This window comes from Tachysurus vachellii, chromosome 16 (genome assembly GCF_030014155.1).
Source record: "Tachysurus vachellii isolate PV-2020 chromosome 16, HZAU_Pvac_v1, whole genome shotgun sequence".
In the NCBI taxonomy this organism is placed as follows: Eukaryota; Metazoa; Chordata; class Actinopteri; order Siluriformes; family Bagridae; genus Tachysurus; species Tachysurus vachellii.
The window spans coordinates 17410761-17425682 of record NC_083475.1 but is presented as its reverse complement, the minus strand read 5'-3'; the positions used below and the strand labels follow the sequence as shown (position 1 = coordinate 17425682).

Below are 14922 nucleotides of genomic sequence, written 5' to 3'. Positions count from 1 at the left end.
TTGCAGTGTTGGTATTTTTTTTTAAAAGATAGACACAGATAATACATAATGATTTTGTGATTCAAGTTTAATCAATTTACAAAAAAAACACAATCAAAAAAATATATAGTATAAAATATTAGTAGTGTCTTCATGAGCTTTACTCATTTTGCTGCAAAAAAAAGGATAAGACATTTCATTAAAATACTCTTGAATTTAGAGAGAGAGAGAGAGAGAGAGAGAGAGAGAGAGAGAGAGATATTAATTAAAGAAAAGCAAATGTAGAAGAATTCTGAGTGCAGGAGAGAAGAAGAAAACTATTCATAAAGAGCAGCATGCAAAACTAATAAAGCTTTTAAAGTTTACCAGTAACGCTCGTCCTCTGGTCTCTATGGGTAACAGGAAAGTCCCAATAGCACACAGACAGCATGTCACAGCAAACGGGGACAGAGCTAACAGCACAGACTTAGACATCAGGACCTGAGACACACAACACACAGTTATACCTTCTACAGCAAAACGGAAGTAACTAATACTAAGGCTGAGACCGAGGGAAAGAAAGGAAGGAAGAAATAAAGAAAGAAAGAAAGAAAGAAAGAAAGAAAGAAAGAAAGAAAGAAAGAAAGAAAGAAAAGTATGTAATAAACAAGTATGCTAAAAAAATCAAGTAAACAAAAACAAAACAAGGAAAAAAGAAAAAGAAAGAAGGAAAGAAAGAAAGAAAGTCAAAGAATTTAATAGACAAATCAATTAACAAGTATGCATTCATTCATTCATTCATTGGAAGAGTTGGTGACGTAATAATAATGCAACTGTTGAGTCTTAGTCTTAAGGAGCTCAACCCTCCCATCCCGAGCAATGCCTCTGGCTGAGACTGAATAAATTCTATTTATAATCAGATTTATAATAAATAAAGTCTGTCCAAGCCATTTGTTTCTACATAAAGGGGTTAACAATTATTATAATTTCACACATGTGACAGCCTGGGAAAGCCCTTCGTGTTCTACAACTGTTTCTCATTTTTCTATTTTTTTTTCAACATAATGAGTTTCTTGAAAAGGGAGAAAAAACCGCTTCTAAAGATTTGGCTCTGATGGACATTTTGACAGCCAGGATCTGATTACACACTGAATTTAAGCTGTAAATTTAAGCTGTCTGTTTTTAGCACTAGCTTTATGACAAGATAGGATCTGATTTAAATCCATAAAAAAGCAAAACACCTGATATGTATTATTAGTTGAAACAAGCTTTGCTGTGTTGTTTTGTAGTGCATTAAAAGCAACACCTCCATCTTACCGTGACCGCAGTGACGTGGACGCACCTGACGTCCTGCAAAATGAGGACTTACAACTTGTAACTACAAACTTCCCAGAAGGACTCTTTAAATTTGAATTTAGATTTGACTCAAACACACAGTGTGTACGCCCCTGGGTGTTCTGGGAGTTGGAGTTTACATACACATACAGTAGAGTTGACCAGACAAGCTCACATTCCTATCTCTATCTACCAGTTTCCCTATTTATTAACTCTTTTTACCAAAAACCAAAAAAATTGACTTGTGCCTCATTTTATTGTGTTTGTTTTCATCACTGAATGTCTTTGTTATGTCTTCACAGTGGTGGTTAATATGAAGCTCCTATAAAAGTAGACACTCTCATAGTAGAGCAATATATTCACAGAAAAGTTCCAAAGAAACAAAACAGTTTTGTTTTTATTTTCACACATTTTCACACTTCTATCCTCAAGGTAAATGTAAATATTAAACCCATCTCTGCTCTCTGAAATGAAACAAATCATATGTTTATAGTGATTGAAGAGATCTGATAAGTCGATTTCCATTCTGCCGGTGGAATGAAATGGTGGTGTACTGGTCAAACTGGTCAAACTGGTCAAACTCGTTAAACTGACTGTTTTTTTGCAAGACAACAAATATAGGAAAAAATTAAATCCAGAATTCAGCCTCAGTGATGTCTGATGGGTTTCTGATGGGTTTCCCAAACCACCACACCAATACTATTAAACATTGATGAGCATTAACACACACACACACACACACACACACACACACTTAAGCCAGCATTACCTGAGCTATAAAAGGTGCAATCATGCCACCGATGCGGCTGAATGAAGTACAGAAGCCCATTCCTATAGAGCGCACAGCTGTGGGGTAAACCTGCAGGACATACCGTTACTCCGATATATGTATATCTCAGTGGATTTATTATTCATATTACAGTATCTTTAGTCATGCTTAGAAAACCAATTTATGAAGCAAAAGTTCAATGTTGATATAAAAGGACCTCACCTCTGCAGTGTAAATATAAACCACATTAAAATTCATGGAGACGAGTGAACGCAGCAGGAAGAGCAACACTGTGAACCCAAACCTGCAGCAGAGAAACGAGATCACTAACTATTACTCTGGAAACTAGTTAGTCTACGCCTGCATATGTTATATTTATCGTTTATTGCGATTATTTTAAAATGGTAATAAAGATTCAGGGAAACTTCACCATTGCATAACGCTAGGGTGCACAAATGAAGCCTTAATTAGGTTATTTACAACAATGTAAGAGAAGCGTATACTCACATGGTGGTGCAGATGTTCAACAGCATGAAGAAGACGGCCGAAAGGACCAGCAGGATGACCATGCTAAACTTTCGGCCCACGACATGCAACAGTCCGATGTTCAGAGGGATCACTGCAAAGCAAATCATCGAGATCATCACGGTGCGTGACGTCCGCCTATCTGTGTATTTTATCTGACAGACTACACGGTGGAAGAATTCACATCAGGAACTCACGTGCCACTTCTCCCAGGCAGCTGATGAGAAGGGTCTGGTAGTCAGCCATGTTGAATGGGATGCAGTAACATAACGCCTCGTCCTTGTTGTGTTTGATGCTGTGCGCCGCGTCGGCGTCGGTCATACAGAGCAGGTTCTTCTCCAGGAGCTCTGAGCTGCTCAGCACAGAGCCGTAATAGGAGAAAGATGCTACAAACCTGCAGGCATCAGATATGGCATTCTCCTAAGAAGATCTGCTCAAACACTCGTGTAAAAGGATGCTTCTTTTCATACTCACACACATATACACTCACACACACACACACACACACACGAGGTGAGTGTAAGAGACGTTACCATGAATACCACAGCAGAAGTGATGTCCGCAGGAAAGCTCGACTAACCAGAGTGGCAGCATTTCCTCTCTCCGTCTGAAAACACACAATATGATCACTAGACTGTGTGTGTGTGTGTGTGAGAGAGAGAGAGAGAGAGAGAGCTTACACACCACTATAGATTCCCGTAGTTCCCCCTCAGGCAGACTGGCACCATTCATTTTTGCAATCTTTTTTAAAGTAACAACAGCTCCTTCTACATTCCCTGTTGAGACCTGGAACCTCGCTGACTCAGGGATAAACTGGAGGAGAGAGGAGAGTAGAAGGTAATATAAAAAGAAAGAAAGAAAGAAAGAAAGAAAGAAAGAAAGAAAGAAAGAAGTTATTTATCCATGATGATTATTCTGGTGAGACGTGATGTGAGCTTCACCTGGAAGAGGATGATTAGTAGAACACTGGGGATGACGGAGAAGCGAATCATCCAGCGCCATCCCAGTGTGGGCACCACAGTCATCCCCAAAATAATAATGAGCAACGATCCCAACATCCAGAAAATCTGACCAAACACAAATGTGCAAGTTCAGTGGATCATCATCATCATCATTATTATTTTTATTATTATTATTACTAGACAGAAGCGTTGATCTCTCACTTACTGAGGCCAGGGGCAGCAGCAAGCCTCGGTATTTAGCAGGAATAAATTCTGTCTTTAGAACAAACCTATAACAGGAAGACTGGAAGAGTCAGATCAGGACACACATGCTTATTATGTGCAGTGAAAAGTGTGTGTGTGTGTGTGCGTGCGTGTGTGTGTGCGTGTGTGTACCCTTGTGATGTGGCCGCTACTCCACAGCCCACCATGCTGCGGAGGTAAATAAACCAGCCATAGGTTGGAGCAAATGACGTGAGCATAGAGAAATATGCTGCCCACATGAAGCCACCAAACACCACCTGTGTGAACATACAACTATCAGAACTGAGTAGACACACACACACACACACACATACTCATCATCAGACTATACAGCGAACATCAACATTATGAAAGATGTTTTTAACATAACTGATATTATCTGACCTTCCAGCGGCCGTATTTATCTGCCACGTATCCACATAGAACCCCGCAAACCATAAAGCCCAGGAACACCATCTACACACACACACACACACACACTTTCAATTTGTATAGCACTTTTAACAAAAGACATTGTACATATAAATTATAGACAATTACAAATTGATTTATCTATAAATTCAGAATATACATTTTAAATTCTCCCTTACAAACAAACAAATAAATATAAAGAAAGAAAGAAAGAAAGAAAGAAAGAAAGAAAGAAAGAAAGAAAGAAAGAAAGAAAGAAAGAAAGAAAGGGAATTTTTGAAAGGAGTTTGAACAAACATGTTTTACTAACAGTAAACCTACAGACATATAAGTAGATAAACACATGTAATGGTTGGCAAATTGTTGTGCTATAAGAGGAGTAACACCCACATATTCTGTTATTGGAAAATAATCAACCATGGCATGGTAAAAGTAGCTCCTCACACTGCTGATCCTTTACCAACACACCTCCAAGAGATAAATTACTCACTCATCTTACCACAAACTACCATTAAATGAGTTCAGGACACTTGGTTGTAAATCTCACCGTGGAGACCAGAGCCACCTGCCAGTCTTCCAGATGCCACTCACATCGGATCTCCGGAGACACCACAGCCAACAGCATGATCTCCATTGCCTCCACAATCTACATCACACACACACACACACACACACACAGATACACATTTACTGACACCTACAGATACAGATTCAGGATTGTATCACAGAAAATAATATAAAATAAAGCTCTTACATTGGCGCTGCCCATAATAACAAAGAGCAGTATGTGAAAGCGGCCGAAGCCGATGGTTTCCACAGCCTCCTCTACGCTGTAACATTTCTGTTCTGTAACAGCAAAGAAAGGAAACACAAGGATGATAAGGTTAATCAGAGGAGGACAATATTTAATAAAAATAATCAAGCAAATAAACTAACAAATAATTAAATACACATGCATCACTGCAATGATACCCAGAATGCAGCAGAATTTAAAAAATTGAGGTGAAATCCTCAATAAAGATAAAAATAATAAAGAAATTAACCAATGCAAATAAATTCAACACTTTTAACAATTTACATTGTCTCAAAGCAGCTTTCAAGAAATTAAGTTTACAATTAATTTACTGTTTATCTCTAAAATTTTCCCTGTGATGATATGAGGAATAAACCTTGAAAGGAACCAGACTGAGAAGGAAACCTCATCCTCATTTGGGTGACACTGGACAGTAGATAATATATAATAATATATAGTCGAGTGGAATTAAGCAACCAAGAGCTCCTGAGGAAATACAAAGTACAAACATACTACAAAGTTTTAGCATAATTTCTATGTTTGTTATAGAACATCTCTTTTAATAATCTTTTTTTTAAATCAGAAATGTTCTTTTAAACAATAAAGCACATTTTGCACTGGTTAGAAGGACAAACCAAGTCTTATTGAGTCTACATACTGTACATGCTTCAATATTAAAAGTGCAGTCTGTTATTTTTGTGTCCCTGCTGAATTTGGCTTTTTTTTTTTATTTAAAATGTGCTTTTTACAAACAATCATCCCACACACCCGAAACCCACCCTCCTTACAGTACCACCCATGCCCCCTTAAACACATATGTAATAGGAGATGCAAAGGCTTAAAGGCCTAATGTCTAATGTATACATAGGAGCATTATCATCTGACAGGCAAGTTAAACATCCCTGTTAAAAATGACAGGTTTTTGTGAGATAAGAAAAATTGAAACCAAGATAAATAACGTCATATCTTCATCCAGCTGATAAAAGCAGCAACATTAAAGTGAACAACAAACGTAACATATATAAACAATTGAAAAACTTAATAACAACCTGGTTGATTAAAAGTGCACACCCTTAACTAATACCTATTAAAAACCCATTTTGCTTGTAATACACCAATCATTCATCTTTTTTAAGAGTTGACCAGTGGAGCACATCTTTATTTGGCAGTTTTATTTCCTTGCTCTACAGATATACCCAGTTACAAGGAGCTCTCCTGTGCACATGCCTCTTTAAGTCATTAAACAAGTTTTTGTTAGGATTTAGATCTGGGATCTTCTTCCGAAGCCGTTCCTTTGTTGACTTGGATTTGTGCTTTTTGAAAGGTGATATTTTTCTTTAGCTCATTTTTAGATTCAGAAAAATGTCCTGCAGGCGTTGGGTCAAAACAGAGAGGTATTTAAAGTTATCCATGATTTCTTCTATCCTCACTAGAGCCCCAGTCCAGGCTGAAGAGATGCTACCACCACCATGCTTCACTATGGTTTTTGAGTTCTGTGAGTGATCAGCTCTCTTGTTTTTGCACCAAATACAGTATATGGTCAAAAAGTTCTACCTCATCAGACCATAACTCATGGATTGGAGTGTTCTATTCCATAGACATGCCCAGACACGTGAAGAGAATCAGCCTTATCCATTATTATCCATTATCTCATTTACATTTATCAAAATTATTAACTGAGCAGTTGAGTGTTGAGCCCCAGCAGTGGCAGATTGATGGTCCTGGAATTTAGACTCACAACTTTCCGATCTTCACCTAGTTACAAATTACCCATCATCATTATCGTTGTTGTTACATGCAGGGACTGACCAATACTTCCCAGATATCCCTTCAGCACATTTATTGTTGTCATAGATTTATCAGCAGCCTCTCTGATAAGTTTTCATCTTGTTCTTTTGTAAATGTTAAGGAATGTCCTCCAATATGCCTTTTGTTTATTATTGCATAATTACCGTATGCAACCAGGTTCATTTTTCTCCCTAAAACATTTGTTTTTCACTTGAAAGTTGTACACACTTTCTATTTCCTCTGTACCTTTGAATGTAAAATCAGAGTTTTCCATGTACAGTAAGACGCAGGTCATGATAACGAGCATACTGGAAATTTTTAAAAATGAAACAGAGCTTGTAACACTTCTGTGCATTCAATTTTATAGGTGGACTATAGATGGAAATCATTTGGACAGGAATGTTTTAGCCCTGATAAGTATGTATCCCATGTATCTCATGGAATCGCCCGGATTAAGTACAGTAAGAAAGTCAGGCCAGTGTGTGAACAGTGCCTTTTATGTTGCTACTGCTATTTGGACATAAATGCATAAGCATGTATGTATTATAAACTCCTCTGCTCCTTGTCAGGCCATATCACACCACCTTGGGGCATTTTCCTATAACAAAACACTTTGCACTAGACTAGTGTGTGAGTGCAGAGAACCTTCCTGGTATGTTAGAAATGGTCAGATGTTACAGTATCAGAAATCTGGACTGATCTGTTACAGTATAATGTCTCATAATTGTAGTCTGGGAACTTTTGGGTTGTGGTCAAAGTTTGCCAGTTAAAGTTAGAGTTAGAGTAGATTTAGAGTTAGAGTTAAAGTAAGAGTTAGAGTAGAATTAGAGTTAGAGTTAAAGTAAGAGTTAGAGTAGAATTAGAGTTAGAGTTAAAGTAAGAGTTAGAGGTCTATACTGAATTAACAAGATGTTGTTAATAGATGAATGAATTCAGAGCTTTATAATTAGAAACAATTACCTTTGGCTTCCTTGACAGGCTTAGCAGCAGGTTTAGCAGCAGCAGCAGCAGCAACAGCAGTCTCGCGCTCCTGCTCCTCCTCCTCCTCCTCTTCCTCCAGCTCCTGCAGCTGAATCGCGCTCACGAGCTGCGTTTTCATGAAGCTCGCGCTAACTCTTTCAGCCATCCGTCACTTAGTCCAACAGTTTCAACACAATAATACTGTGGAAATCATCACAGAATACGATTAAAACAAGCGCCACTTTGTTCCAGGATAAAAAACAAAGTGTTTGTTTTATTTGTGTTGTGTCGGTTTCTCATTAGTCTGATATGAGACAAGAAACACAAACAAGGATTAACGTCCTCATTAAAGGAATAACAAGGAATAACTTCCTCATTAAGTCTCTTAATGATCAAATATACATACAGACTCACTCGGTGTAAACACAAGCATTCAATTCACTTCCTTCCTTAAAGTGGACATTCAGCCATTCACAGGTGCTCGTTGCTTTACTACAGGGATAAAAGGCACAAAAAACAGATAGATTTACCTTTTTCTGCTTCTTATATCCTGAAGTATATGTGATTCTGGAAGACAATAAAAATCCGGTTTCGCCTCATAATTGCTTTAAGCTGAAAAGCAGTTTCCGTCCTTCACCTGCCGACAGGTAAACTGTCTCTGAGTCCCTGAGGAACTGATGAACAGCAGGAGGCAGGACCTGGGCTTTAAAGGGCCATGCAGGCTATTTTCCCATCACCCTTATTAACTGCTAAACAACTTTTACTAATAGTAATATCAGAGAGAATGTCACTAATACATACTCACATGTCACCACATGACGTCATAATGCAATCTGCATATTATTATTAAATCGTCACAGTCATTTGCATACATGCAAAAAAAGTGTTGAACCTAAACAGGAAGATTTTCTGAAGACACCTAAAAAAGAAAAGGGAGTTTCTTGCTTAAAGGAGAAATAAATTTTTGGTGATGGCACTAAAAACTATTTCAACTACTGATCGGAAGGTCATTGGTTCGAATCCCAGGTCCACAAAGTTGCCACTGCAGGGCCCCTGAGCAAGGCCCTTAACCCTCAATTGCTCAGGGGTATAAACTGAAATAAAAAAAAATGTAGGTCACTCTGGATAAGAGTGTCTGCTAAATGCTGTAAATGTAAAATATTTATTTATTTGTTTGTTTGTTTGTTTGTTTGTTTGTTTGTTTGTTTGTTTGTTTTATTCAAGTGCACAGATAAACAAGATGTACTCATGTGTAGACATTAAATAAAATGATTATGGATGGAATAACACTTTTATTGCTTGCACGGAAACATTATAGTCTGCTTCAGTGAATGTGTAGTTATTGTCTAATAAAACTATTAATTAATTAATTGATTTATTTATTTATTATTTATTTATTTTCAAGTGCACAGATAAACAAGATGGAGTCATGTGTAGACATAAAATAAAAATGATTATGGATGGATTAACACTTTTATTGCTTGCACGGAAACATTATAGTCTGCTTCAGTGAATGTGTAGTTATTGTTTAAATGAAATTGAATTAAATGTAGAAGGTAAATCCAGCAAAGGGAACTAGGAAGTAGTTTGAAATGTTTGTATTTAAATGCTAAAAGTGTGAAGTGTGACGGAGAGGAAGTAAACCTGACCACAGGCATACAAGCATCGTAAAAAGCAAACATTATTATTTAACTCACACCAACAGCTAAAACACAAGGTTGGTGCTACATAAACACAAAGCTTGGCAAAAGCAAAATAGTGCTATAGTAAAATAATTTATCCAAATATTAAAGGTTGGACATGTTTAACAGGTTTACATGGAAATGTGTAAATATTAACATTGATGTTACACCGTTCTGATTCCAGCAGCTTGATACTAATAATATAATCACCAGCTGAACAATAACCAGAGAGTTTATTTTCAATGTTTCTCATTGCAGCAGTTATTGCATTAATGTTTACAAAGGTTAAGAGTCTTATATCATATCATCTAGTATCATATTTTGCTTAATATAACTAAGTAATTGTATTAAATCTTGTTACGGTTCATTAAGATATGTTCCTAATTTCACATTGACCTTGTCACATTCAGCTTCAGTCTTTAAATGACCATTTATTTACATGACCTGTATTTGTAATGGGTGTGAACAGATCCACAGTGACACACTTACAAAGAAAACAGCTAGCATGGAAGAAGTTATATAGTATGACCAGTACAATAGTATCATTATTTGAACAAAGTTGCTTCCTTTCTGCAATTTTTGCATTGATGCGTTTGACATGCATTTCATCTGATTTCTTTAAGTCGTGTCACTAGTAGTAATGAAGAGAGATGGGCAGAGTAGCCATGACCTCACAGAAATACTTACTTAACATAGCTATTAAAAATAAAGGTATAGTAAATGTACACTCTGATAACAGTGAATTTAATCTATTATAGAATACTAAAATAATATACAAATCAGATACGGTTCAGTTCAACACTTGTTTCTTGTCCAGTTGTGAAAATGATTCATATATCTTATGATCATTACATGAGCTTCAATTCCTTTTGTCTTGGGGCTGCGATTCAAATCAAAGGAAACTCTGAAATCCTAACATTTAGGAGACAATTACATCATTGTCATCTACGTATGAGACAGTGGGTTGGGAAAAGCTCGCTAGCCAGGTTTTGAATTACAGACGCTGCTGATCAGGTTTCATGCGACGTTTTACTGAATCTAGAACAAAATCAGATTGGTTTGTGTATGTATATTATAGTGAACTTATCTTGCTTCCTAGATGTTTCCCTGTTTGTCCCAGGAGTGTATAAAAATGCTGATTATGCAGGGAGGTGCCTCATGAAGTGAAAAGAGGGTGTGAACACGATTATAAGTGTTGGGCTATGATGCTAAGTTGCTAAACAGGTTTTTTAAATATGTACACACTGTCTGCCTTTGTGTTCGCCTCCTTCTGGTAACCTGAGTTTCTGGAACATCATGCTAATGCTATGGGTTTTTGTAGTGCCCTTGTGTTGCACATGCAAAAATGTGGTTGTAGACCGAAGCAGCTATTCGCATAACATTACAGGATCTTTAAAAAAAACAACAACAACAACAACAAAAGATAAAAATACATAGAGGCAGTGGCTAATCTGGAGGATTAGACTACAAGGCTAGAGCAGCTGTATGCATGGCCTTGTGAAGCCTCTGTTGAAATAGGTGTAGTAAGTAAACAAAAAGTGTGGCCAGCTTATCCTGACTTACTCACAAAGTCGTCAAGTACTGTAGAGGAAAAAAGAGTCTTAGGTGTAATTTTGAATGCACATGATTTTATTATCCCTTGTTTTTGCACAACAATCTAGAGACAGTACATGTTAAATACAGGGATGCAGTTTGCAGAGACCAAGAGAGTGAGATGGAATATAGACACAAAAGGAAAGAGGTTTCCCAGGTGCTAACAAGGAACCTAGATATCATGTGACCCCATTTACTCTCTGGATTATATCCGGATGAAGATTATCCACATAAATGGGTGCATTTACTATGCTTTTTTATGTTGATAACACTGACCTGGATAAACACAAATTGTAAATGTGTCCATTTTAAAACGTCAAATAGTGCATTGAGAATGGAGATTAAATCTGGATATGGATACTTGGAAATGAACAGATTTGGGTTTAAAACAGATTTAAATCCAATCCACTTGAGACCTGAGACACGTTTTAACCAGAAATGTTATAAGTGTAAATGAATTGAACTGAACTGAAACCCTATCTAGATTATTCCAGATTACCAAAGTTGGAGATTTTCTTTTTAGTTATTGCAGCTATTATTACTGCCATGAACCAACTAAAAACTAGCAACAGCCAAAGCTGATATAAGGATCTGATTTGCATACTGACACAAAGTGGCAGTTGTGGCAGTATTCAAATCACCATTTGACAAGAAGTATAAACGATCAGAAAATATGATCAGAATTCAATCCAGACATATGATGCTTGAAGAAATCAGGTGTAAATGGGGACTTTAGAAGTGACTAAAATGATCATTCTTTACTATACTCCAGGAATACTCCAGCGTTCTTGAAACCTACTGTAGCCAGACTTTCAGAAATAAATTCAATCCAACTTCGTAACAAATTTTACCTTTAACAGTGAGAATGAGACCTAAGATCCATCAGGGTTAGGGTTAGGGTTAAAGCTACATTCCCTTTTGTATTTATTTGTATTTATCACTGCAGTTTGTATTACGACATCAAGAGATTAGCTTTCAGCTTTTATGCTAGCTAACATTTGAAAGATTAGGTATAGAGTTGTTGGTAATTCTGTCTGAGGAATGATTTACCATGGTTCTTGTTCACTTTGTTAAAGAAACGCTAATTTATCTTTAACTAAAATCTGTGTGTTTTATGAAGCTTTACTTTTCTGAACACTTTTTAGACTTACGTACTGGAAATTGAAACCTTTTACAAGAGCAATTACTTATTTATTTTTATAGATACATAAAATTATAATTGAGTATATAATTTTGGTACTTTTATTTTATCACCTTTATCACCATCCAATTCTTTTCTTAATGCAGAAAAATGTCCAAACTCTCACCTGCAGTAATCACATAGGAACATGCTAGGAATAAAGCTTATAGAAAGGTTGTAAAAATGCTGGAATATTCCGATGAGCTTTCAATAACCTTCTTTATGGCACTTACACACTTAGACATGAACAAAAACAGTAATTTCTCTTCCTCAATATCTCACACTCACATAAACCTGAAGCCTAGGCCTAGCTGATTCTAGAGATATCAGAGATATGAATCACAAATACTGTTTATCTCTTCACAACATTTGAATCATTTCAACAGCAAAATGAAGTTTTGTTATAGGGTTTTTACTGGGTTAACACTGTGTCATTCTTACCCACCCACCCACACACACACACACACACACACACACACACACACACACATAAATAAATATATTGAATAGCACCATATTGGTCAAGTGGCCGAAACATGGCATGATAATAATGTAAATAAAGTATTCATATTTAATCTTCACTTTACTGACTACAGAGCTGCTGATGTGACATGGTGTATTTTTTTTTAAATATGTTGTTGCTACAGTTTATTATATTGAGCTTATGATTGAAGTTCCTCAAGATCTATTTCTTAGCCATGAAGTACTTAACTCATAACAGCTGGTTCAGTTATGCTTCATCCATCCATACATCCAATTCATGGCAAGACTGGACTCTATACCAGGGGACTTGGGCAGGACACAAGGTGTAGGACAGGGTGCCAATCAAATACATGGCACAATCACACACACTCACAAACTTCATCTGTCTTTAGACTTGGGGAGGAATACAGAGTACCCAGAGAAAAGCCCTGAAGCACCCCAAGCCCCAACCACAGAGGTACGAGGCAAAAGTACATAACGTCCACTATCTAAACATATTAGAGTCACTGGTGTAACACAGTGTTTGTATTTGTTTAGTGCTCTAAATATCCCTGTCTGGATATGTATTTAGATTTAAATATCAAGTGTCCTAAACTGGAGGGTTTTTCCCCCACGAAAGATTTCCTTTTTTCTTTATTTTTTTTCTTCAATGATCCACTATGTCTCCAGAAACACTGGAAAAACCTCAGATGTAGAAACAGCAGCAATGATCTATCAGTTCTGTCTCCCACAGTTGCTCAACCCTTAGCTACATCACTCAGTCTGTAATTAATCTCAACTAGAGATCTGTGCAGGTTTGCTTGCTTTCACTATTTTGTTTGTTCATGCAATATTATCAGAGACGTACTTCATTCTATGACTTCATTCGTACTTCTTATTCATTCTACATTTACAGCATTTGGGAGACTCCTTTATCCAGAGCAACTTACATTTTATCTTATTTTATACAACTGAGCAATGGTGGGTTAAGGGCCTTGTTCAGGGGCCCAGCAGTGGCAGCTTCATGGACCTGGGATTTGAACTTACAACCTTCCCCACTGGTAAGACACCTTAACCACTAGGCTACCACATCCCCCATTCTGAGTAACATATTCATATTTATCTACATCTCTGCTACTCCAAGGTATGGAAATACCCCTAGCCTTAAGGAATTCTCCAAATGAATAGCACGTTCCTGCTAAATAATTCTAGAGGTCACGTGTTAAGTATGACGCTCCATAACGTTAAGCCATCGAATCAGGTAATACAATCAGAGACACATTTCTCATCCTGTTCTATTCAAAAACATCCACCATGTCACCTCAGTAGCTCTGTACATGACTGACTGACTGACTGACTGACTGACTGGTGTTATACCCAAAGAAAACTTTTCCCAGTTGGTCTTTGCAGAAGTCTGCTTTAGAGAATGACGTTTACCTTTACACATTTTTATTTTTAAAATGGTCCATATACATATTATAACTCTCTGTATTTTTATATTTCATTCAGAAATAATGAGTTTTCAGCGGTTTCAAAAAATATTACTCAGGTATATAAACTGCAAAATATTGAAGCTTCTCTCTCTCTCTCTCTTTTCCCTCACAATGACTAATCTGTGCTTTGACCGTTCATGTTTAATCTCCTCTAACACCAGTTAGTACACATTATTCACTCAAGTTCAACAAAATCTATCTATCAAGCTTGTTTTAGGATTTCACACAGTTTTTAAGCGTGTTTCTTTTTTTTTAAAGCATATATACTGTAGTAGCATGCCCATCAAGACATCAACACATTAAAATAAGAAAATAAAAAGCAATAATTAACATGCAGCTTGACTTAAGGCCTGTTAGGGTGAGTATATGCTCCATTTGAACTGTCAGAGAAATGATTTTTTTTTAAATGGCATGGTGTACAACACAATACATAACAGGTCCATCTCGTCACATAATCTTACAGCCACCATGACAACAAAATAAAATTCTTAGCCCAAATTCACATGATTGTATACACGGAAATACAGATTGCCTACTGAGCTAAACCATCTATATGCCTTAACAGTGATCTGGTCTTTTTTTTTATATATTCTCATATCTCATACCAACACATTATCCAACATGTAAATGTCTTCATATATTTATAAAGATAAATAAAATAAAGAAAATCTAAATATAGTTTAGACATACAATCATATTGTGCTCATCAGGAATACATCAATATGCAATTGATATATGTATTTATGTATATTATAATTCTTTATATCT

The 14922-nt window shown here is 36.6% G+C and overlaps 1 protein-coding gene across 2 annotated transcripts; it reads right to left on the bottom strand.

Annotated features, from left to right (window-relative positions):
• Window positions 1–49: 49 nt before the first annotated feature.
• svopl (SVOP-like) lies at window positions 50–8434 on the bottom strand. Of its 2 annotated transcripts, XM_060890073.1 has the most exons (16): window positions 8275–8433; window positions 7745–7945; window positions 4958–5049; window positions 4751–4849; window positions 4177–4248; window positions 3925–4049; window positions 3755–3818; window positions 3529–3654; window positions 3272–3400; window positions 3121–3194; window positions 2785–2981; window positions 2570–2681; window positions 2285–2366; window positions 2063–2152; window positions 346–459; window positions 50–151 (listed from the first exon to the last, which is right to left on the bottom strand). In XM_060890073.1, exons 2-16 carry the CDS (start codon window positions 7908–7910, stop codon window positions 140–142), a joined length of 1554 nt encoding a protein of 517 aa, XP_060746056.1. In that variant the 5' UTR covers window positions 7911–7945; window positions 8275–8433; the 3' UTR covers window positions 50–139. The 2 variants fall into 2 exon arrangements, with proteins under 2 accessions (XP_060746056.1, XP_060746055.1); XM_060890072.1 differs by lacking the exon at window positions 50–151 and having other exon boundaries at window positions 216–459; window positions 8275–8434.
• Between the last annotated feature and the right edge of the window lie 6488 nt (window positions 8435–14922).

Coding starts and splice junctions, on each gene's coding strand:
- svopl (XM_060890072.1), bottom strand. CDS start 7,910: ATGGCTGAAAGAGTTAGCGCGAGCTTCATGAAAACGCAGCTCGTGAGC. Junction 3,401..3,528: donor TACTAATCATCCTCTTCCAG/GTGAAGCTCACA, acceptor TCTCTCCTCCAG/TTTATCCCTGAGTCAGCGAG. Junction 2,682..2,784: donor CTGCCTGGGAGAAGTGGCAC/GTGAGTTCCTGA, acceptor TTTGCTTTGCAG/TGATCCCTCTGAACATCGGA.